General features: G+C 40.5%; 1 protein-coding gene across 1 annotated transcript in view; it reads left to right on the top strand.

The window, feature by feature from the left end:
- Positions 1 to 24,443, top strand: part of EFCAB8 (EF-hand calcium binding domain 8) — a 105,021-nt gene extending 80,578 nt beyond the window's left edge. The window contains 5 exon segments of the mRNA XM_063633685.1: positions 6,078 to 6,246; positions 20,973 to 21,099; positions 22,327 to 22,531; positions 22,611 to 22,709; positions 23,683 to 24,443. Of these exon segments, the coding sequence (XP_063489755.1) occupies positions 6,078 to 6,246; positions 20,973 to 21,099; positions 22,327 to 22,531; positions 22,611 to 22,709; positions 23,683 to 24,153 (1,071 nt within the window). The 3' untranslated portion in view covers positions 24,154 to 24,443.
- The last annotated feature ends 869 nt before the right edge of the window (positions 24,444 to 25,312 follow it).

Below are 25,312 nucleotides of genomic sequence, written 5' to 3'. Positions count from 1 at the left end.
TCTAACTTTTCATTATCAAAAAATAAAAGAAAATGGACAAAACCTTAGAAAGACACAAACTACTAAAGCTGACTTAATAAGAAATAGAAAATCTGAAGATTTAGAAAATCTGAAGATTTAGAAAATCTGAATGTAACAAGTAAGGAGATTGGATTAGTAATAAAATTTCCCACAAAGAGAAGTCCACATTCAAATGGTTTCACTGGTAAAATTCTACCAAATATTTAAAGATTTTTTTTTTTTTAGACGGAGTCTCACTCTGTTGCCCAGGCTGGAGTACAATGGTGTGATCTCGGCTCACTGCAACCTCTGCCTCTGGGGTTCAAGTGATTCTCCTGCCTCGGCCTCCCGAATAGCTGGGATTACAGGCATGCACCACCACGCCTGGCTAATTTTTGTATTTTTAGTAGAGACCGGGTTTCACCACTTTGGCTAGGCTGATCTCAAACTCCCAACCTCGTGATCTGCCCACCTCGGCCTCCCAAAGTGCTGGGATTACAGGCATGAGCCACCACACCTGGCTAAAGAATTAATGTCAATTGCTCACAAGTTCTTCCAAAAGAGTTCTCTATGAGGCCAGTATTACCTTGATACCAAAACCAGATAAAGATATCACAGGAAAATAAAACTACAGACCAAATATTTTTATGAATATAGATACAAAAATCTTCAAAATACTAGCAAATTGAAACCAACAACATATGAAAATGATTATACACCATGACCAAGTTGGCTTAATATCCAAAATCAATTAATGTAATACACCATATTAACTGAATAAAAAACAAAAGCCATATGATTATGTCAATAGATGCAAAAAGAGCATTTAACAAAATTGAACACCGTTTTCTGATTAAAACACTCAATAAACTAGAAATAGAAACTCTTTCAACCTGATATGTGGACTTCTTAGAAAGTTAACTTCTTCCATTTATGAAAACTCACAGGTAACATAAAACTTCATGTTGAAATATTAAATACTTTCCTGTAAAATCAGAAATAAAACAAGAATGCTTACTCTTGCCACCCCAATTTAACATTTTACTGGGAGGTCAATTAGGCAAGAAAATGAAATAAAAGGTATCTATGTTGGGCAGGAAGAAGTTAACTATCTCTATCTGCAGATGACATGATCTTATATCTAGAAAATCCTAAAGAATTTATTAAAAACTATTAAAACTAATAAATTCAATAGGGTTGCTTGATATAAGATAAATATACAAAATCAATATATTTATATACACTAGCAATAAACAATCTGAAAATGAAAATTAAAAAATTTCACTTATACTCGCATCAAAAAAATACTTAGGAATAAATTTGGAAAAGTAGTGCAAAACTTGATCCCTGAAAATTGTATAACATTATTGAAAGAGATGAAAGAATACCCAAATAAATGGAAATACATCTCATGTTCATTGATTGGAAGACTGGATGTTGTTAATACAGCATATTCCCCAAATTGATTTAATGCAATTTATATCAAAATTGCAGCTGCTTTCTCTTCTCTTCTCTTCTCTTTTCTCTTCCTTTTTCTTTTTCTTTTCTCTTCTCTCCTTCCTTCCTTCCTCTCTTTTTCTCTTTCTTTTCTTTCTTTCTTTTTCTTTCTCTCTCCTTCCTTCCTTTCTTTCTTTCTTTCTTTCTTTCTTTCTTTCTTTCTTTCTTTCTCTCTCTCTCTCCCCTTCTTCTCTTTCTTTTTTCTTTTCTTTCTTTCTCTCTCTCTCTTTTTCCCTCCCTCCCTGCCTCCCTTTGTTCCTTCCTTCCTTCCTTCCATATTCTTTCTCTCTCTCTTCCTTTCTTTTCTTCTCTTTTTTTTTTTTTTTTTTTTTTTAAACAGAGTCTCACTCTGTCACCCAGGCTGGAGTGCAGTGGTGCAATCTCAGCTCACTGCAACCTCTGCCTCCCAAGTTCAAACGATTCTCCTGCCTCAGCCTCCCAAGTAGCTGGGACTACAGTCATATGCCATCATGCCCGACTAATTTTTTTGTATTTTTAGTAGAGATGGGGTTTCACCATATTGGTCAGGCTGGTCTCAAACTCCTGACTTTGTGGTCTGCCTGCCTCGGCCTCTCAAAGTGCTTGGATTGCAGGCATGAACCACCTTGCCTGGCCGGCTGGCTTTCTTTTCTTCCTTCCTTCCCTCCCTTTCTCCCTCCCTTTCTCCTTCCCTTCCTCCCTCCCTTCTCTCTCTCTCTTTTTCTTTTTTTCTCCCTTCCTTCCTTCTCTCTCTCTCTTTTTTTTTCTTTTATTTGACAGAGTCTTGCTCTGGTACCCAGGCTGGAGTGCAGTGGCGCCATCTCGGTTCACTGCAACCTCCGCCTCCTGGGTTCAAGCGATTCTCCTGCCTCAGCCTCCCGAATAGCTGGGATTACAGGTGCCCGCCGCCATGCCTGGCTAATTTTTGTATTTTCAGTAGAGACGGGGTTTTGCCATGTTGGCCAAGCTGGTCTCGAACTCCTGACCTCAGGTGATCCACTCGCCTCAGCCTCCCAAAGTGCTAGGATTACAGGCGTGAGCCAGCCTGCCTGCCTTCCTTCCTTCCTTCCTTCCTTCCTTCCATGCTTTTTGGAGATACAAGGGATCTAGATAGTAAGAAAAAAATCTTGAGAAAGAACAGAGTTGAAGGACTCAACAATTCCCAAGTTCAGAACTGAAAATGAAGTTAAGTAATCAAGACAATGTGATACTGGCATAAAGAAAGACATGTAAATCAATGGAGTAGAATTTAGAGTTAAAAAATAAATTTTCACATTATGATCAATTGATTTTTGACAAGAATGCTGAGACAATCAAATGGGGAGAAATAATATATTTTTTAAAACGTGTCCTGCTGGGACAATAGGGATAACTTTATCTGTATTAGAAGAATGAAGTTAGACTCCTACCTCATAACACGCACAAAAATTAACTCCACGTGGATCATAGACCTAAATGTAAGAGCTAAAATTATAAGACTTTTAGAAGAAAATAAATGGAAAATACTTGTGACCTTAGACAGTGTGTCTTAGATATGACACCAAAAACAAGCTACAAAAGAAAAAACAGATAAATTGGACTTTGTCAAAATTAAAAACTTTTGGGCTGCAAAGGATACCGTCAAGAAAGTGAAAGGATAACCTTAGAGAAAATACTTGCAAATCATATATCTGATAAGGGACTAGTATCCAGAATATATAAAGAACTCTAAACAACTTGATAAAAAAGATACATAACCAAATTAAAATATGGGTAAAGGATCTAAATAAACATTTCTTCAAAGAAGAGGTACAAATGGCTAATAAGTATATTAAATGATGCTGAATATCATTAGCTATCAGGGAGATGCATATTAAAACTATAATGAGATCCCACTTTACACTTGCCAGGATAACTATAAATAATAGCAATGGTTGGCTGGGATGTGGATAAACTGGGACTCTTACACATTGCTGGATAGAATGTAAAAAGCTGGCCAGGTATGGTGGCTCATGCCTGTAATCCCAGCACTTTGGGAGGCTGAGGTGGGCAGATCACGAGGTCAGGAGTTTGAGACCAGCCTGGCCAACATGGTGGAACCCCGTCTCTACTAAAAATACAAAAATTAGCAGGGCCTGGTGGCGGGTGCCTGTAATTCCAGCTACTCGAGAAGCTGAGGCAGGGGAATCGCTTGAACCTGGGAGGCGGAGGTTGCAGTGAGCAGAGATCACGCCATTGCACTCCAGTCTGGGCAACAAGAGCAAAACTCCGAACTCCATTTAAAAAGAAAAAAAAAAGAATGTAGAAAGCTGCAGTCACTTTGGAAAACAGTCTGGCAGTTCCTCAAAAATTAAGTGTAGAGTTACCATATTACCCAACAGTTCTGCTCCCAAGTGTATACCTAAGAGAAATGAAAACATATGTCCACATAAAATCTGGTACATGAATGTTTATAGTAGCATTATATATAATAATAAAAAAGTGGAAACAACCCAAATGTCAACTTCCAAATGGATAAAGTGTGGTATGGTTATACAATGAAATGTTATTTAATAATAAAAAGGAATAAAGTACTGATGCATGCAACAACATGGATGAACCTTGAAAATACTATGCTAAGTGAAAGAAGCCAACCACAAAATACCATGTATTGTGTGATTCCGCTTAAATGACATGTCCAGAATGTCCATATTATACTTTCTATAGAGATAGAAAGTAGATTAGTGGTTTCCTGAGGCTGGGGGAGGAAGTTGGGGGAATTGGGTAGTGACTACTGGGTAAAGAGTTTCTTTCTGGGTGATGAAATGGTCTAAAATAGAAGGTGGTGGTGGTTGCACAACTCTGAATATACTAAAAACCATTGAATGAGCACTTTAAATTGGTAAATTATATGTGAATTATGTTTCAATAAAGTTGTGTCTCGATATCACTAAAAATGATGGTGTAAATATTCTTTTTCACAAATGTTTTTTGTTGTTGTTTATAGTTGTTTATTTGTACATCTAGTAATTTGTCCCAAGGAAAGAGTATGTAAAAGAACATAAGTCACTTTAAGGCCTGTAATGTATACTACAAAATTGCACTCTAGAAGGTTTATACAGTTTTGCATTTCATTAGCCTATTTTTTTTTTTATCTTTGACAACCTAAAGAATTTATTAGTGGTATTCATCTGAGGATCCTCTAGGTCTATCAGAGTGTCTTTCTTATAGAAGGCATTCAATAAATAAATGTCCTAAGTGAGCAAAACATTTTTGGTTGATTTTTAGGTGCAAATAGTTTCTTTTGATTTTAATTAAGATGACTTTATTAGTGATGTTGACATCTTTTCTTATTCTATTGGCTTTGTATAACTTTGTGGATTGTCTCTTCATGTCCTTTGCCTACTTTTCTATTGTGGTAACTATCTTTTATAAATGTTGTATAATTATTTAAAAATACATTAGTCTGGGCATGGTAGATCATGCCTGTAATCCCAGCTCTCTGGGAGGCCAAGGTGGGCAGATCGCTTGAGCCTAAGAGTTCGAGACCAGCCTGGGCAACATAGTGAGACCCCATCTCTAAAAAAAAAATAACAATAAAAATATATTAAAAGATTCAGTCATTGTCTATCATATGGATTACAAATATTCCCCCTAATTTGTCATTTGCTTGTTAATTTTATTTATGATGACTTAAAAATTACAATATATTTTTTGGTGTTCAAATCAGTTTTTGTTCCCATTGTGATATTTTCCTTTGCCTGTTTATCACTTTCTTAGAGAAAAGATAAATACTGATTCATTCTTTTGTAGGCGTTTTATGATTTCATTGAAAATAAAATCTTCAACGCATCTAGTATTCATTTGGTTGTAAGATAAAAGATAACAACGCAGGTTTCTCTTATAGTTCATCAGGTATCCTACTACTGTTTATTGAGTCATGTTTTCTGTTACCACTCTTATTATATACCAAAGTTTTACATACATTTGGGTTGGTTTCTGAGCTTTCTATTGTCTTCCATTGCTTTGTTTAAAATTTAAAGTTTATTATTCTGACTTTCCGTACTTGAATATGGTCAAATAAGTCCCCCTTTATTAATCTTGTTTTATTTAAAAATGGTCATTTTCACTCATTTTCCAGTTCAGTAGTTTTATTCTCTCAGTGTAATGTGATTTATCACCCCATTGCTCACCCTATTCATCTCCCAATTCCCAACTGAAAAACTTTAGAAGACTGAGGCTCTCGCCCTGGCCCCATCACTTTCTAGCTATGTGGGCTTAGGCTAGTTATTGAACATGTCTGACTCTCACTTTTCTCCTCTGTAAGTCAGTGAGAATTATATACTTCCTATAAGGTTGTGAGGTTCAAATGGAATAATGTGTATAGAGGCACTTGGTAAGCAATGTAGTCATATGCAGGTGCTTTTTATGGTTTTACCTAAGGGGCCAGTGAGGGCCAGAGAAGTGCCGGGACCTATGTAAGGTCACAAGAAACTTCATGTGGAATGCATCTAGAACTAGAACCCTAGCCTGTGTCCCAGGGCCCTTCCAACTGGGCTCTGCTGCCTGCAGTCCTGGGTGCCTTCTAATTAGCCTGTGTAGTGGTCTTGGTATAAGTGTTTCTCCTGTACTGTCCCCTACAGGTTGTGGCTGGCCATACCATTTCCCTGGTTCCCCCCACACTCCTGATTACCTGGAAGGGCCATCTGGATAGTGTGGCAGACATCCTGTATGTGGACAACTTCCAGCTGGTTATCAGCGCTGGCCAGGACCAGGATGTCAAGGCTTGGAAACTCTCCGGTGATGCCATTGGTATGGGTCCCGCTGAAGCTCAGCCATGCCCATGGCCCTTCTTGTCTCTGTCCCTGTCTGAACATAAGCTGGTATGAACTTTGTACTCTGTGGGGAGGGACTCTCAGGCCACAGCAGCTGCCTTTGCTTAAATAATATTACCGTCTGTCCAATTGTCCATTCAGCAAACGGTCCATCCATTCACCCATCCACCCAATATTATTCACTTATGTATATTTTTGCAAATCATATATCTGATAAAGCATATTCCTTTCCCTTTTAAAAAATAAACTTAATTGTTGCATTGTATATAAAGAAAAACATACACACCAGAAGGGTTCAGCTTGGTGAATTTTGAGAAGGTAAATACATACCCATATAGCCACCGTTCATGTCAAGAAATAATTAGGGCCAGGCGTGGTGGCTCACTACTGTAATCCCAACACTTTTTTGTCCCCTTTTCCTCCTGTGCTGTCTTCCTATGTGTTTTTTTGTTTGTTTGTTTGTTTTAGTGACCTGTCTCTACTAAAAATACAAAAATTAGCCGGGCATGGTGGTGCGTGCCTGTAATCCCAGCTACTTGAGAGGCTGAGGCAGGAGAATCGTTTGAACCTGGGAGGCAGAGGTTGCAGTGAGCTGAGATCGTGTCACTGCACTCCAGCCTGGGCAACAGAGTGAGACTCTGTCTAAAAAAAAAAAAAAGAAAAGAATTAAAAGTGACTTATGTACCACCATTACAGTATTACAGCATTCTGTATTTTTCTATGTGTTTACATTTATCAGAAAGCTTTGTATTTTCATATGCTTTCATGTTCCTGCCTAGCATCCTTTTGTTTCAACTTGAAGGGGTCCCTTTAGCATTTCTTTAAAGGCAGGTCTAATGGTGATGAACTCCTCTTGTTTTTATTTATCTGGGAAAATTTTTATTTTTCCTTCATTTTTAAAGGACAGCTTTCCTGGATATAGTATTTTTGGATGAGAGTTTTTGTTCTTTTTATAATGTGTCTCCTTGTGGATTTCTTTGACTTTATCCTAGTTGGAATCCCTTGAGCTTCTTGAATATAGGTTTCTTTTCCTTTTTAAGATTTCACACATTTTCAGCTATTATATATTCAGATAAGCTTTTTGTCCCTTTCTCTCTCTCTCTCTCTTCTCCTTCTGGTACTACCATAATGCATATATTGTCCATTTGACAATGTCTCATAAATCCCTTAAGCTTTCTTTACTCTTTAAAATTCTTTTTTCTTTTTGCTTTTTTGCTTCTCTGACTGGATATCTTCAAGTCTGCTGATTTTTCCTTCTACTTGATCAAGCCTGCTGTAGATGACTTTTGAATTCAATTATTTTACTCTTCATCTTCAGCTATAGAATTTCTGCTTTTTTTTTTTTTTTTTTTTTTTTCGAGACAGGGTCTTGCTCTGCCACCCAGGGTTGAGTGCAGTGACATGAATTCAGCTCATTGAAACCTTGACCTCCCAGCCTCAAGTGATCTTCCCACTTCAGCCTCCTGAGTAGCTGGGACTACAGGTGCATGCCATCATGCCTGGCTAATTTTTTGTATTTTTTGTTGAGACAGAGTTTCACCATGTTGCCCAGGCTGGCCTTGAATTCTTGAGCTCAAGTGATCGCCCGCCTAAGCTTCCCAAAGTGTTGGGATTATAGGTGTGGGCCACCATGGCTGGCCTCTGTTTGGTTCTTTTCTATATTTTCTGTGTCTTCACTAATATTCTCATTTTGTTCACGTATTGTTTCCCTGAGCTTGTTGAGCATTTTTATTATGGTTACTTAGAATTCTTTGTCAAATAATTCACATACCTCAATTTCTTTAGTGGCAGTTTCTGGAGATTTATTTTGTTCCTTTGGGCCATGCTTTCCTATTTTTTTGTGTGCCTTGTAACTTTATATTGGGATCCATGCATTTGTAAAATCAGCTGCCTCTCCCAGTCTTTATATACTGGCTTCATTCAGGGAAAATTCTGTACCAATCAGCTTGGCTAAAGATTCAGGGGGCCTCTCCAATCTTTTTTTGTGGATACTTTCAGCAGGCTTATGCATGTAAATTCGCAATTACAGGAATCTACAGGTTTTTTTTTTTTAGGAGTCCATTATCTCTTGCTCTCTCTGGTGTCTATTTGCAGTACTGCAAGTTCTCTAGAGCTGCTACAAGCTTCCCCCCAGGCCTCTGGAATATGCTGGGTCCTTTGATAGTCTGAGAGAGGCAAGACAGAAACCAGTTTCTTGGGTACCCCTCAAAGGCTAACATTGGATATGTATGCTCCAAATCTGCCTCCTCAGGGAGGAGCTGGAAGTTGGGTTGTTTTCTGTACTCATTCCACAGAGAGGCAGGAGGGACTCTGATAGTGAGTGTATGCTAGTCTAAATTGTCACCTTTGTTCTTAGTAGCCCAGTCTGGTGCCTTTTCCCGTCAGTGCTTAGATTCAGGCAAGACAGCAACTGGTTCATCATGCAGCCCTCTGAAAAGTCTGCATGTTGGATGTACATCTCAGTCTTTCCCTCCCAGGTAGAAGCTGGAAGCTGGTGGTTCCTTCCCAATCTGCTTCACTGAGCCAGGAGGAGGGATTACAAATGAGCACCATGAATTTTCCTACTGGCTTCAGTGGAGCTGTTTTTTTTTTTTTTTTTTTTTTTCCCATTCATCTGGGATGAATAGTCCTGGTTTCTGGTCCGTGTACTGTTGTTCAGTCAGTGTCTCCATAGGGGGAAGGAGGTTCTGGATCTTCCTATTCTACCATCTTGCTGATGTCACCCATTTTTTGTATCTTTCAAAGACATCTTTGACTATCCCCTAAATATAATATCTAGTGTTATCTTTTAGAAGCTTGTTTTAAAAATCAGATTTCTGAAGTATAATTTACATCCAATAAAAACACCTTTAAAAAGTATATAGTTCTATGAGGTTTCATGAATGCATACAATTGTGTAATTGGTATCACAATCAAGACATAGACATTACCCTAAAAAGTGACCTCACGTCTCCTCATAGTAAACTCTATTTCCTTCTCCTAACCCCTGGCAGCCATTGATCTGTTTGTCTCTATAGTTTTGCCTTTTCCGGATTATCATAAATGGAAACGTACACATGTAGCTGAGTGAAAGTCTTTCACTTAGCATAATCAATTCGAGATTCATCTTTGTTGTTGAATGTATCAGTAGTTTGTTCTTTTTATTGCTGAGTATTATTCCACTGTATGGCTCTGTCATAGTTTGTTGATCCATTCATCAATTATAGGACATTTGGGTCATTGTCAGTTTTGGGTGATTATGAATGAAGCTGCTTTAAACATTGTTTTCATTTCTGTTGGGTAAGTATTTAGAAGCAGAATGGCTGGGTTGTATGGTAAGTGTATTGAAACTTTATGAAAAATGACCAAACTGTTTTACATTTCTACCATTGTGTCTTCATTAACATTTGGTGTTTGATCTGTTATTATTTTAAATTTTAATAATTTATGATTATAGCATGAGATTTCAATACTCTTCTCTCAATAATTTATAAAACAACTATACAGAAAATCATTAATGATATAGAATACTTGAATAACACTATCAAATTAATTAACATTTATAGATCATTCATAAACAAAATAAACATTATTTTTAAGTGCACACAGAACATTAATTCAAACAGTCCATATTCTGGGCCACAAAACAAATTTCAATAATTTCAAAAGGATTTATGCCATACAAAGTATGTTCTCTGATCCCAATGAAACTGAATTATAAATAAAAAACAGAAATATCTTTGAAATATCCCTAAATATTTGGAAGCTAAATGACACATTTCTAAATAATCCATGGGCCAAAAAAGAAATCCAGAGGGAAATTAGAAAATATTTTGAACTGAATGAAAATGAAAATGTAACATTTCAAAATTTATGAGATGCCACAAAAAACAGTAGTAAGGGGGAAATTTATAGCACTAAATGCCTATATTGGAAGGAAAAAAGTTCAAATCACCAGCCTCAACTTCCACGTTAAGAAACTAGAAAGAGGTCTGGTGTGGTGGCTCACGCCTTTGGGAGGCAGGTGGGAGGATCATTTGAACCCAGGAGTTCAAGACCAGCCTAGGCAACATAACAAGACCCCATCTCAATTAAAAAAAAAAAAAAAGAAAGGAAAAAGAAACTAGAAAGAAAGAGCAAATTGAACCCAAAGTAAATAGAAGAAAGGAAATAATAAAGATTAGAATGGAAATCGATGAAACAGAAAAGTAAAAAATAATAAGGGAAATCAATGAACCCAAAAGCTGATTCTTTGAAAAGATAAATTAAATTGATAAACCTCCAGCTAGACTGGGCAGGAAAAAGAGAGAGAAGACACAAATTACCAATATCAGGAGTGAGTGAGATGACATCACTCAATGATTCTACAGATGTTAAAAGGATAACAATGAAATACTATAAACAACTTTATACAATAAATTTGGCAACTTATATGAAATAAACTCCTTGAAAGAAACAAACTACTAAAGCTTACACAAGAAGAAACAGATAACCCGAATATCCTTATATCAAAGAAATTAAATTTGTAGTTTAAAACTCTCCTCACAAAGATACTTCCAGGCCTAAATGGCTTCCATGGTGAATTTTACCAAATATTTGAAGGGGAAATAATATAAGTTCTACAGAAACTCTTCCAGAAAGTTGAAAAGGGTACAACACTTCCCAACTCATGAGGCAACTTGGTACCAAAACCTGACAAAGACATTATAAGAAGAAAGCGAGAAAGAAAGAAAGAAAGAAAGAAAGAAAGAAAGAAAGAAAGAAAGAAAGAAAACTATCGATTAATATGCCTCATAAGCATAAATGCAAAATATCTTAACAAAATTTTGCAAATAAAATCCAGCAATATATAAGAAGGGTAATATATCATGATCAAATAGGGTTTACCCCAGATATACAATGTTGGTTTAATATTTGAAAATCAATGTAATTTATTATATTAATAAAGTGAAAACCTATGTGATTATCTTGATACAATAAAATCATTTGACAAAATTCAACATCCATTTTTCTGATAAAAACATTTAGCAAAATAGAAGAAACTTTCTCAACCTGAGGAAGTGCATCTGTGAAAAAACCTGAAACTAACTTCACACCTAATGGTGAAAGGCTGAGTACTTTCCCCTGACCAGGAATAAGACGTGTCGCTTTGATTCAAAATTGTACTAGAAGTGTAGAGGGCAATTAGAGGAGGAAAAAAAAAAAGGCATTCAGATTGGAAAGGAAGAAATAAAACTGTTTTTATTTGTAGTTGACTAATTGTCTATATAGAAAATCCAGTGGATTTTACTAAAAAGAGTTAGTAAGGAGTTTAACAAGGTTGCAGGATACAAGATCAATATAAAAAATCAATTGTATTTCTATATACTAGCAATGAACAGTCAGAAATTGAAGTAAAAGATACATTTACGAAAACATAAAACATAAATACCAAGATATGTAAGCACACAGAAAAGTACTACAAAACATTGCTGAGACAAAGAATAGAAGATTTACTGTTAATGGGTAGAAGACTCTCTGATTAAGAATAAAATTATCTCCAAATTGATTTATAGGTTAACTGAAATACCAATCAATATCCCAGAAGAATTTTTGTAGAAATTGACACACTGATTCTAAAATTTATTTAGGCCAGTCAAAATAGCTTTGGCAAAAGGAAACTAAGATGAAGAGCTAACATTGCCTGATTTCAAGACTTATTGTGAAGCCATGGTAATCAAGACAGTGTGGTAATGGCAGAGAGACAGACAAACAGATCAGTGGAATGACACAGAAAGTCCAGAGATATATCCATACATATATGGACGTCTGTTTCTGACAAAGGTGCAAAGGCAATTCAGTGGAGAAAAGACAGTCTTAAAGCAAGGAACTTGGATCCATACCTCACACCACATACAAAAAGCAATTCAAAATGGGCTGTGCATGATGGTTCACACCTGTAATCCAAGCACTTTGGGAGGCTGAGGTGGGAAGATCACTTGAGGCCAGGAGTTCGAGACCAGCCTGGCCAACATGGCAAAACCCCATCTCTGCTAAACATACAAAAAATTAGCCAGGCATGGCGGTGCCCGCCTGCAATCCCAGCTACTCGGGAGGCTGAGGCACAAGAATTGCTTGAACCTGGGAGGCGGAGGCTGCAGTGAGCCAAGATTGCGCCACTGCACTGCAGCCTGGGTGACAGAGCAAGACTCTGTCTCAAAAAACAAACAAAACAAAAAACAAAACAACAACAACAAAAAATGGAACATAGAACTAAAGGCAAAAGTTAAAACTAAAACTTCCGGAAGAAATCGTAGGAGAAAACCTTTGTGACCTTGGTTTAGGCAAAGATCGTTTGGATGCAACACCGATAGAGCATGATTCGTAAAATATCAAGTTAATAACAGTTTATCAAACTTAAAAACTTCTGCTCTTCAAAAGACATTGTTAAGAGAACAAAGATAAACCACAGACTGGGAGAAGATATTTGCAAATCCTATATCTGATAAAGCTCCTATTTAGAATATATAAACTCTCAGAACTCAACAAGGAAATAAGTAATACAATAAAAACATTAGAAAAAGGTTTGGATAGACACTTCACCAAATTTGAAGAGACTTCACTGTGAGAATTAAAGAGGAAACATGAAGGACAGCTCGACAGTCAACAGGGACAGGTTTATTTTAAATAAACCTGATAGGGGCGGCCGGCTGAGTTAGGTTAGAGCCACACTCTCTTACAGACTAAGAGTTTTTAAGGATCCGGGGTGGGAGAGTTTATTAGAGGCTTGGACTGCTTCTGTGTCTCTTTGTTGTGCTTATCTGGGAGGGAGAGTTGTGTGTCTGTTCTGCCATCTTTCTGCAGCTGCAGGCATATCCCCCGGGTCTGCTTTTAGCTTCCCTATCTTAGTGCACCTGAAGGGAAAGGAATGTGCTTATTAAGACCCACTGTTTTACTGGACCCCACTGTATGGGGGTGAAGTTTAGCAGTTACCCAAGAGACTTTCCCTCCACCTCCCTCTGTGCCCAAGCTGTCTTATCTGTGTTTTACTGTCTGCTCTTTTTGGCTGCTTGTAGTTAGAAGAGAAGTGATTTCCTTGAAATGCATGAGGCTAGAAAGGGAGCTGGAACTTAAAGTGGTGGTGTTTGTCCGAGATGACGGTACTCCTGCTCTGTCATTCACCAAAGGAAATATATAGAAGCATGGAAAACAATGCTCAATATTTATTCATTAGAAGAGAAATACTAATTAAAACCGCTGTAAGATACCATTTATCTTATTAGAATGGCTAAAATTAAACAATATTGATCATATTAAGATGGTATATGAAGGAGCTGAAACTCTCCTGCACGGCTAATAGGAATATAAAATGGTTCAACCACTTTGGAAAGCATTTTGGCAGTTTCTTAAAAAGTTAAATGTGCCCCTATGATATGAATCAGCTGTTCCACTTCTATGAAAGCATATGCCCAGGTAAAGACTACATACATAAATGTTCACAGCAGTATTTTTTTGTGACAGCCTCAAACTAGAAGTGATTCAAATGTCCATTAATAGTTGAGTTGATAAACTATGGTTTATGGAATATCACTCAGCAATAAAACACAATGAAGAATTGATATGTTATATAGCGTGGTTGGATCTCAAAATAATTATGCTTAGTGAGAGAAGCCAAATGAAAACCTGTACATATTGTATGATTCTATTTATTTTTTCCCGACCATTTACAACTGCACTATTTATATAAAATTTTAGGAAATGCAAACAAATTTATAGTGTGACAGCAGATAACTGGTTGAGGATAAGGGGCTGATGAGGGTTGGAAGGGTGGGAGCTCAAAGAAGCAGGAAGAAACTTTTGCAGGTGATGGATATGTACACATTAAATAAAAACCGGTTATTGCATGTCAATTATACTTCAATAAAACTGTTAAGAATAGTCATCCTACTAGGTTTATAGTGGTATCTTACTGTGATTTTAATTTGCATTCCTCTAGTGACTAATGATGTTGAAATATTTTCTTGCACTTATTAGTTATCCATATATCTTCTTTGATGAAATGCCTGTTCAGATCTTTTGCCATTAAAAAAAATTGTGTTGTTTTCTTATTGAGTTTTAAAAATGCCTTATTCTGGATACAAGTTCTTGATCAGATATGAGGTTTTGAAAATATTTTTCTCCATTACTGTGGCTTGTGTTTGCATTCCTTCACAGTGCATTTTGAAGATCAGTGGCCAGACATGGTGGCTCACACCTGTAATACCAGCACTTTGGGAGGCCAAGGTGGGTGGATTGCTTGAGCTCAGGAGTTTGAGACCAGCCTGGGCAACATAGTGAGACTCTGTTTCTACAAAAAAAAAAAAAAATTAAAAATTAGCCAGGTGTGGTGGTGCATGCCTATAGTTCCAGCTACTCGGGAGGCTGAGGCAGGAAGAGTGCTTGAGCCCGAGAGGTTGAGGATGCAGTAATCTGTGACTGAGCCACTGCACTACAGCCTGGGCAACAGAATAAGACCCTGTCTCAAAAAAAGAAAAAAAAATCAGAAGTTTTAAATTTTAGCATTGTATGCAAGAAATTTTTGCCTAACCCAAGGTCACAAATGTTTCTACTATATTTTCTTCTATAAGTTTTATAGTTTTCACTCTTACTTTTTGGTCTATAATCATTTTGAGTTAATTTTTGTATATGTTGTGAAATATGAGACAAAATTTAAATTTTGCATGGAGATAGCCACTTGTTCCAGCACTATTTTTATCCTTTCTCCTTTGAGTTCCTTTTGTACTTTTGTCAAAAATCAATTTGTTATTGGCCACTCATACATCTACTTCTGTGAAGTGTCTCTTTGAGTATTTTGTTGTTTTTAAGAAATTTGGTTGCTTGTCTTTGTGTTCTTGATTTGTAGAAATTCTTTGTGTCCTGGATATGAGACTTTTAACAGGTATCCGCATTGTGAGTACTTTTATCAGTATATCGCTTGCCCATTCATTTTCCTGATGGCATCTTTTGATGAGCAGAAATTTTTAATTTTGATGAAGTCCAACTTACCAAGTTAAAGAACATGTTAGGTACTTAAAAATTGTGGTAAAAATATATAGCATAAAACTTACCATCTTAACCATTTTTAAGTCTACAGTTCAGTAGTGTTAAGTATATTCACACTGTTGTGCCATAGATCTCTGGAACTTTTTCATTTTGCAAATCTGAAGCTTTATAGCCATTGAACATACTCCTCCATTTCCCCTTGCCTCCAGCCCCTGGTAACCATCATTCAACTTTCTGTTTCTGTGAATTTAACTACTTTAGTTACCCACCTAAGTAGAATAATACAATAGTCATCTTTTTGTGACTGGCATCTTTCACTTAGCATAATGGCCTCAATATTTATTAATATTGTAACATGTGACAAGATATCCTTTCTTTTTTAACATCGAATAATATTTCATTGTATGTATATGCCACATTTTCTTTATCCATTCATCCATTAGTGGACACTTTAGTTGACTCCACTTCTTGGCTGTTGTGAATTGTGCTTCTGTGAACATAGGTGTGCAAATATCTATCTCTTTGAGACCCTGCTTTCAACTCTTTTGGATAACTACCCAGTAGTGGGACTGGTGGATCATATGGTAGTTCTACTTTTCATTTTTTGAGGAACCTCCATACTGTTTTCCATAGCACATGTACCATTTTATAATCCCACCAAACATGCACAAGGGTTCCAATTTTTCTGCAACCTTGCCAACATTTGTTATTTTGTTTTTTTTTTTGTTTGTTTGTTTGAAACAACCATTCTAATGGGATGATGTTGTGGTTTTGATCTGCAGTTTTCTAATGATTCATGAAGTTGGCAATCATCTTTTCATGTGCTTGTTGGCCATTGTATATCATCTTTGGAGAAATAAATATCTATTCAAGTCTTTTGCCCATTTTCAAATTGGGTGTTGTTTTTAAGTTGTAGGAGTTCTTTATATATTATGGATATTAACCTCTTATCAGGGATATGATTTTCAGATACTTTCTCCCATTCTGTAGGCTTCCTTTTCATTGGGTTGATTGTTGATTGTGGTTTTTGTTTGTTTGTTTGTTTTGAAATGGAGGTTTGCTCTTGTTACCCAGGCTGGAGTGCAATGGTGCGATCCTAGCTCACTGCAACCTTCACCTCCCGGGTTCAAGCGATCCTCCTGCCTCAGCCTCCCAAGTAGCTCGGCTTATAGGCCCACCACACCTATCTAATTTTTGTATTTTTAGTAGAGATGGAGTTTCATCATTTTGGCCAGGCTGGTCTCGAACTGCTGACCTCAGGTGATCCACCTGCCTCAGCCTCCCAAAGTGCTGGGATTTTAGGTGTGAGCCACCACACCCAGCATGATTATGTTTCTTGATACACAGAGGTTTTCAAGTTTAATGTCTATTTTTGCTTTCATTGCCTGTTTTTTTAGTGTCATATCCAAGAAATAATGGCCTAATCCAATGTTATGAAGCTTTCCCTCCATATTTTTTCTAGGAGTTTTTACAGTTTGGGGTATTATGTTTAGGTATTTAATTCATTTTGAGTTCATTTTTGTATATGGTGTAAAATAATGGTCCAGTTTTACTCTTTTGCATGTGGCAATTCGGTTTTCCCAGCACAATTTGTTGTAGAGACTGTCTTTCCCAATTGAGTGGTCTTGGCACTCTTGTTAAATATCATTTGACTATATATGTGAGGCTTTATTTTTGGATACTTTCTTCTATTCCATTGGTTTATATGTCTGTTTTTATGCCTGTACCACACTGTCTTGATTATTGTAGCTTTGTAATATGTTTTGAAATCAGAAAGTAGATGTTTTTGTTCTCTAATAAATTTTTACTTACATTAAAATTACAAAGATATTCTCTTAGATTTCCCTCTAAAAACTAGAGATTTTGGCTTTTAATTTAGGTCTATGATCCATCTTCAATTAATTGTTGTGTAGAGAGGATGTTTTCTCTATTTCTAATTAGCCAAGAGAGTTAAAAAAATCATAAAGAGGTGTTGAATTCTGTCAAACGCTTTTTCTGCTTCTACTGTGATAATCATATAGTTTTTGTCCTTTATCCTGTTGATGTGGTAAATTACATTTTTTGAATTTTACCTTTTTTGAATGAATGTTCAACCTTGCATTCCTGGAGTAAACCCCACTTAGTCAAGATGTATTATTCTTTTAATATATTATTGAATTATATTTTACTCCTTAATGGAACTTTATTGTATTATGGCCAGGAACCCTTGAGTGCCTAAAACCTTCTTGGTCCTGGACATCTATCCTCCCATGAGTAGAGTGGCCAATGGGAATTCAAAATACCATTTTACTTTGGTTTTCTTGGTTTTGCCTAAAAAAATGCAGCATTTTTCTGGTAAGTGGAGATAGAGCTGTATGATTTTGCTTAAGGCAGGCCCCTCCCTCCCCCTAAAGCCAAACCCTGATTTTACCCTAGCTGGCCATTAGAGACAAGAACACAAGTGAAAAACAGAATGGCTCCTCCAAGTGCATTTATAACAAGTGATCCCTGCTGGGCTCAGTGGCTCATGCCTGTAATCCCAGCACTTGAGAGACCAAGGTGGGAGGATTACTTGAACCCAGGAGTTTGAGGCCAGCATGGGCAACAACGTGAGACCCTGTCTCTACAAAAAATTAAAAACTTAGCTGGGCATGGAAGTGTGCACCTGTAGTCCCAGTGACTGAGGAGGCTGAGGTAGGAGGATTGCTAGAGCCCAGGTGTTTGAGGCTGCAGTGAGTTATGACTGTGCTACTGTACTCCAGCCTGGGGAACAGAACAAGACCCTGTCACAAAAAATAAAAATAAAAATAAAATAAAATAAAGTAAAATAAAATAAAATAAAAAATAAAATAAAACAAATTATCTAAAAAGCATGCCCTCTCAGTATTCGAGAGTCCTGTTTGGATTAGTAAATGTTCTATTCTTGAAGAAACCCCAAGAAGGGCTTGAGAAGGGGGCTGGGAGCCGTCCCCACCTCCAAACAGCAAGTATATATCTTTTGTTCCGTGTCCTAAGTGAGGGTATAGGTGGCCTCTAACCCAACTGGAATAAAGGCCCTGCCTCACATGTGCAAATGCTGCCTGCCCATGTAAGGGAGGGAAAAAGCTGTCTCTCTATTTTTCGTTAAAAACAACCCTTTCAGCTCATCTCTGTTCCTATATTTGTGTGCCTCTTTTAAACAATGTATAATTGAGTCTTATTTTTTTCATCCTGTCTGACAATCTTTACCTTTTAATTGGATATTTAGTCCATTTAAATATCAACAGTTACTTATGTAGTTGGGTTGAAGTCAGTCATCTTGCTATTTATTTTTTCTGTTTATCCTGTCTATTCTTGGTTTCTTTTTTCTTCCTTTTCTTATTTCTTTTGGATTAATCAAATATTTTAAAAATTGTTGTTTTATGTCCTCTATTTGCTTTTTAAATGGTATCTTTTATATTATTCTTTTAGTGATTACCTTAGAGATTATATGTATTCTTGACCTAGTGCTACTTCCTGTGCAAGAATCTTACATCCCCCCATTTTTATGTTATTATTATATATTTTATTTCTACATAAGTTATGTCTTCCTATAAGACATTGTTATTATTATTTCTTTCAGCAGTCAATTTCCTTTTATGGTTACTCACATCTTTACCATTTCTGGTGTTCTTCATTCTTGAAGTTCTAGGATTCTGTCTGTAATTGTTTTCCTTTAGTCTGAAGAACTTCCTATTTCTTATAGTGTTATCTGCCACTAATAAATTCTCAGATTAATACTTTTCTGATCAAATTTTCTAATCAAATTTTCAGATCAATAGTTTATTGATAGTTTATTGATCTGAAAATATCTTTATTTTGCTGTAAAATTTAAGACTATTTTACTGGGTATAGAATTCTCAGCTAGCAGTTTCTTTTCTTTCAGCATTGAAAAAAATCACTCAATGGTCTTCTGGTGTTCATATTTTCTGTTGAAAAGTCAGTTGCAAGTTGCTTCTTTGAAGGTAATTTGTCTTTTTTCCCTCTGGCTGCTTTTGGTTTTCAGCAGTTTGACTATGATGTGCCTAAGTGTGGTTTTGTTTGTATTTACCCTGCTTGGAGTTCACTGATCTTTTAAATCTGGAAGTTGATGTCTTTCATCAGTTTTGAAAAGCATTCAGATATTATCTCTTCACTATTACTTCTGCATTATTCTCTCTCTCCTCTCATTGTGGGGGTACTAACTATATGTATACCAGACTATTTGTCTCATAGGTCTCTCATGCCCTATTCTTTTTTTGTTTTTTCATTTTTTTTCAATCTCTGAATTCCAGACTATTTTTTTGCTGACCTGCCTTCCAGTTCACGAATCCTGTCCTCTTCTGTATGCAGCTTGCTATTAAATCTATTGAATTAGTTCTTAATTTTAGATGTATTTTTTTAGTTTTAGAATGTCCATTTGATTCTTTTCTATAGATTACAATTCTGTTCCACCATTTTATTCAATTTTGCTTAATTTTATTTAACATTATTTGTAACAGTTATTTGAAGTTTTAATCTGCTAACTCCAATGTCTGAATCTTCTGGAGGGTCCACTTCTAATGCCTATTTCTTCTCTTGATTATTGGTTATATTTGCCTTTTCACATGTCATATATACAAAATAAAATTAAAAAAAAAACCCAAAACTTTTCTGGGCCATAAATGGACTGTAAAGACTTTAGCTGATATTATTTCCCCCAGAGCATTTGCTCTTTCCTCTGTATAGGGCTGAGCATCTCCATCCAGTTGGGGATTGAACTGGGTTGGGGCTGGATAGCAGCTTTAGGAGGACTCAGTTTGCCTCTGTGTTCAGTTGTCTCAAGGTTGAAATCCGTGTCTGTTTCAGGCTCCTCCTTCAGTGGGACTCTGTCTCCCAATGATCTCATTCTGCTTTTCTATACCAGCACCTACAACCCCAGCCTCCCTGGTGCTCGGCAGATGTCCTAACAGAAAAACAGCTGTGCATTCAGACGAGACTTAATTAATCACGCCAGCCACAGTGGATGTCAGAAGCTCTGCTGGTTTCTCTCTCTCTAAGCCAAGTCTGATTCTCATTCAGCCTGTGTGTAGACTCAGGAGTGCCCCCGAGACAAGAAAGCAGCTCCCACTCCCAGCTCTTCTTGGAAAGACTCATCTCTTTCTGTCATCTTAGTTCACCTGGCCCTCTTTGCTTCTACTGCTCTCCAGTGATTTTTTTTTCTTAAATGATTTTGTTACCTATCTGTTTTATTTTTCTTAACTTTAAAAATCCTGCAGCAGGAGAATGGCCTACTACTCATTATTCTCTGCCCAGGAGCAGGACTTAATTCTGTTTTCAGTGACTACTTTTTACTCCAGCCCCATTCCTTCCCCCACCACCCCAAAGCTCATATCTGATGGGTGTCTGACCGTTTTATGCGATTGCTATTTTACACACAAGCTACCTGAAGCCCAACTGAGGATGATTCCATAGTATCACTGCCATAGTACTCTCCCCAACTCAGTTCACATGTGGGGAAGGATGCTTTAGGCCTGAGCTCCGAGTGTGTCCTAGGGCTTCTGTCTGGCTCATCCACATATTTGTTGAATACTCGGTGTCATGCCTGGCGTATGGTGGGCACTTAACATTTGAGTGAGTGTGGGGGCTGAGGATAACAACTCCTTGAAGGTAGAGGATAAGGGGCAGAGGGCTTGGAGGAGGGGGTATGCCAGTTGTGGTTCTGAGCAGTGTCTGGTCAAATCACAGGAACGTTTGGCCTGAGTGTGTGGAAAAGACTACAGGATGCCCGTGATGGTCCTCATGAAAACAGAGCAAGCTTAGAGGAAGAGGGTGACTCCACTGGCACCACCCAGGCCTTACATCTGGAGCTGCAGTGAGTGAGCACAGCCTGCTTGATCTTCTCTGGCCTGAGGAGGGAGAGGCTGTGAGTCTTCCCAGGTCCTGGGAAGCCTCTACCTGGGTTGGGTAGAGCTAGGCATGGGTGGGGAGGACCCTCAGAAGGCCAGAGGCTTGAGGGTTGCAGGCAGCTCTACTCCACAGTGGCAGCTATGGCTGGAGAACCCAGGCCCTATTTTAGCCCAGCTCAGCTGAAAGGTTGAGCAGTGAAAGGGGAAAATACAAAAACCCAAGTGCTTGGATGGGGCCCTGTCCCCCAGCCAGGCCCAGATTTGCTGCAGCTGGCTTCCCTGCAGAGGTCATTGCTGCATGGCCAGAGGTCCCTGGCAGAGGAGTGCTCAGGCCCAGGCCCAAGGCCCTGATCCTGAGAGGACATTTGTGTTATTTCCCTGATTTGCAGGGAACAGCAGGCTGCTGGCTACTTGTTCATCCCCCTGCAGGTTCATCTCCTACCCACTCCATCCACTCCATCTTTATTCCTGACCAAGTCTCCAGTAATTCTGGTTCATTCAAGAAAATGTGTATTGAGATCCTACTGACTGACAGACCTTATGCTAGGTTCTAGAAATACAAGACATCCAGACACAGTCCTGCCTCAGAGAACTCACAGTTTACTCAGGGAGGTGGACATGCAGACTCATGGCTGCAGTTTTATGTGATAAGTAATGAGAGTATTAGGAACAGGGATGGCTCAGAGGACAATCTACGTGATTCAGTGGATCAAGTAAGGGAGGCTTCATAGGAGAGGTGATTTTGGAGTCAGGTTTTGACATTTAAGTAGGAGTCTGTCAGGCATCCACAGAATCTTTGTGACTCCCATGCTTCCATTAAGGCATACATCTTGACAGTACAGTGGAGGGACATCAAACAAGGCAAAGGCAGGGTTTCCCTGGGGCAGGGGGCAGACATGTTTAAATAGTCCACAAGGGGAGGTCCAGATAAAGTCAGACCGGGTATCAGGTCTGCATGGTGGAGAGGACAGAGTGGTGGGAGAGTGGCAGGACTGCTGGGCCAGCTGGATCCAGGCTTTGCAAATGTTAATTCCATACTTGCCCAGTGATGGGCTCTGGGGAGTTTGGCGTAAGGGAGGGATGGAAGATTGGAAAGGATCAGGCCGGGAAGGGGAGAGCCTTCAGGGTTTCTGGGAGGGTCACCCTGCTTTGCAGTGGGGGGACATCTTGTGAAGGAAAGCCCCCCACACTAGGGAGCAGCGGGATCTGGCTGAGGCCCTGATATACCAGCGGCGGGAGCAGGCAGTGCTGATGGCCCTCCTGCATGGGAAGGCAGATAAGGAGGCAGACGCTTGGGCCAAGCTGCAGAAGATGGCCCTGATGTCCCCGTGGGCCGGAGAGCACCCCCTGGAAGACATTGAGGACAGCTGGAACAAGTGGGAGTCCAGGGACAAGCAGGTGAGGCTGGGAGGGGAGCACAGGGAGGGGTGCAGGGACCCCAACTCGCAGCCTTCATTCTTGGGCATGGCTCCTGCAGGTGAGCAAAGTCTTGGGAGTGGAGTATAAGCCCAAGGAACGCTTGCGGAATACCAGGTTCCTGTCCACCAGGGTGCCGTATGGCTGGATGAAGCATAAGGTGAGGCGGGATGGGGCAGCTCCCCAAGAGGCTGGGTCAGGGGCCAGGGGATCCCATGTCCACCAGCAGCCACCCTTGTGCCCACACAGCCCTTCAGTGGGGGTGGACAGGAGCCTTTGTCCTTTAACGGGATTCTGGGCCATGGATGGGTCTGGGATGAGACTGACGTGGCTGGTTTGTTTGCCAAGGCCCTGGCTGAGGTCAGTGGTGCAGCTTTTGTCCTTGAGGACAAGCCTCAAGGGCCTGTAACAAGGTCCCCTTGGACGGGGACCCTGTCTATAGCCTCCAAGCATTTCGTATGGTCTGTGGCTGTCTATTTGCTGGTTAGCATATTTCCCACCTGTGTCCCCACTACCTTGGTGCTCAAACAGCAGACCAGGGCATCATGCCAGGCCCATAGTAACAGACAGGGTAAACGGAAGGAGTGGCTCTCCATCAGGGACAGAAAGGAGCAGGGGATGTTCAAAAGAGCAGATTGAGCTCCAGATTTGCGATCCCAGCCTCTCCCAGCCTCCCCGTCCTTGTCTGCCGTTTGTGGGAGCTCCCTCCTCCCTGTGGTCCCCTTAGGAATAAAGGAGATAACACTGAAGGCCATGTCCCTGCAGGGCCCCCCTGTCCCGGGCTGGGGAGAGGCTGGTGTGAGATGGATTGCTCCAAGGAGCTCTTTGCACCTGGGCCTCACCCAGGGTCCAGCTCGAGGCCTCATTCTCAGAAGCGGGCAGTCTGCTCGCCAGCTCACAGAGTTGCCACAAGCACTGTAACTGGGTGGAGAGCAGGGCTGGGCACCTGGCCTGGTGCAGGGTGGATGCATGGGCCCGCAGGCCACGGTGGTTAGTGGCAGCCACAGTCCTTTGGACACACCTTGGCATGGGAAGACCTCAGGGTGCCTCCTTCCTGCGAGTCTACTCTTGATCCTGGGTGTCCCCGGCTCCAACTGGTGCCCCGTTCCCTCTCCCCACTCTGTTCCCTGCAGATCTCGCCTCAGGTCTACCAAAGCCTGCACTTCAGTGATCTGACGCCCACTCAGCAGCCTGACTTCCCGACCAGCAGGGGCCCAGACCAGCAAGACCAGCACGTCTGCCTGGTGGCCCACCATGTCCAGAAGGACCTGGTGCCCAGCAGGGAGCAGGCTGTGCTGGATACCATGGACAGCACACCGGCGACCCCCTCCTCCCCATCTTCCTTGTTATCTGTCACTGCCTCAGCCTCTAGGCTGCTGGACTCCAGCTTGCCCACCTTCCTGAGGCCCCAGTTCTCCTTCTTGCTGCGGCCCCAGTCGGCCTCCACGGCCCATTCCACCCCCTCGGTCCCATCCCCGGTGTCCAAGTCCACCCTGCAGAGGTCAGTGACCCCCAGGCACATTGTCTCCTTCGAGCGGCCCCCAAGGCCTCTGAAGGCCACCTTCATGTCCTCTGTGAAGGGGGGCTCCCACGTCAGGTTCTGAGGTGCTCCACTGTCTTCTCTAGTCCTCCAGCAGGGCAACCAGGCCCATGGCGGTCCTGCATGTTCCTGGCTTATTCCCTACCAGACCCAGAGGATGTGGCCCTTCCCCCAGCCACCCCACTCGGCCTCTCTGGGGAAGTCCACCTGTCTCCTAATCTTGTCTTCTCTCTGGCCCTGCACAGAGCCCTGGGGCAGAAAATAAATGTTCTCAGCTGTGGGCATCCACAGGTGATGAGGTTGGGCTGTGTGTTCCCTGCCCCCTTAGGTTCTTCCTTATCTGATACCGGTCACATCCCCTGGCCCTGGCAGAGGCAGAGAGGAGAGTCCCTTTCCAAGGACACCTGGGCATGGCTGGTTGGCTTGGAAACTCGGTTCAGCCTCATGGCAAGAGTGAGGCCTGGCAGCCATCTGGTGAGGCTCATGGCTGTTTGTCTTCTGCCTCTGCTATCTGTCAGTCTTCCCCCATCATCAAACACTCCACCCCAAGCACGCTGTTCTGTCCCGTGTGCAGAGAGGGCTGGAAGCATGGTGGGCAGCACCCCTCCTGGCTCTGCCGCTGTCAGGCTATGGAGTCCCATGTGTCCTTCCCCTCTGGCCCAGAGGCACCTGTCCAGACCTCTGCTGGGCCATCAGCCCTCTCGGCAGCTGGAGATCCCATTCTGGGGCATGTGGGGCCCTCTGGACACATCACCTGCAGCCTGAAGGGAGCTGGGGCAGCCCACTGCTGCTGAGCAAGGAGGAGGTGGGCTATAGGCTGGGGTTCTTGGGGGATCTCTCTAACTGTCTCAGTGTCCCCACTGACCCTCCTGTCCAGTCCGAGGCTCAACCCTGAGGTGTGCATGTGTCGTTTCTCATCTCGCTGTTTCTCCTTCCATTTCCCTTTACGCTTCACAGGGGTGGAAGCAGGGGCTCCTCACCACCACTCTGCTGGGAGGTTTGTTTTTTTTTGTTTTTGAGACAGAGTCTCGCTCTGTCACCCAGGCTGGAGTGCAGTGGCACGATCTCGGCTCACTGCAACCTCCGCCTCCCAGGTTCAGGTGATTCTCCTGTCTCAGCCTCTCGAGTAGCTGGGATTACAGGCATGTGCCGCCATGCTCGGCTAATTTTTGTGTTTTTAGTAGAGACAGAGTTTTGTCATGTTGGCCAGGTTGGTCTTGAAC

The sequence above is a fragment of the Symphalangus syndactylus genome, chromosome 24 (genome assembly GCF_028878055.3).
Source record: "Symphalangus syndactylus isolate Jambi chromosome 24, NHGRI_mSymSyn1-v2.1_pri, whole genome shotgun sequence".
Classification (NCBI taxonomy): domain Eukaryota; kingdom Metazoa; phylum Chordata; class Mammalia; order Primates; family Hylobatidae; genus Symphalangus; species Symphalangus syndactylus.
Note: the sequence above shows the minus strand (reverse complement) of the source record. Positions and strands in the feature narration are given on the sequence as shown.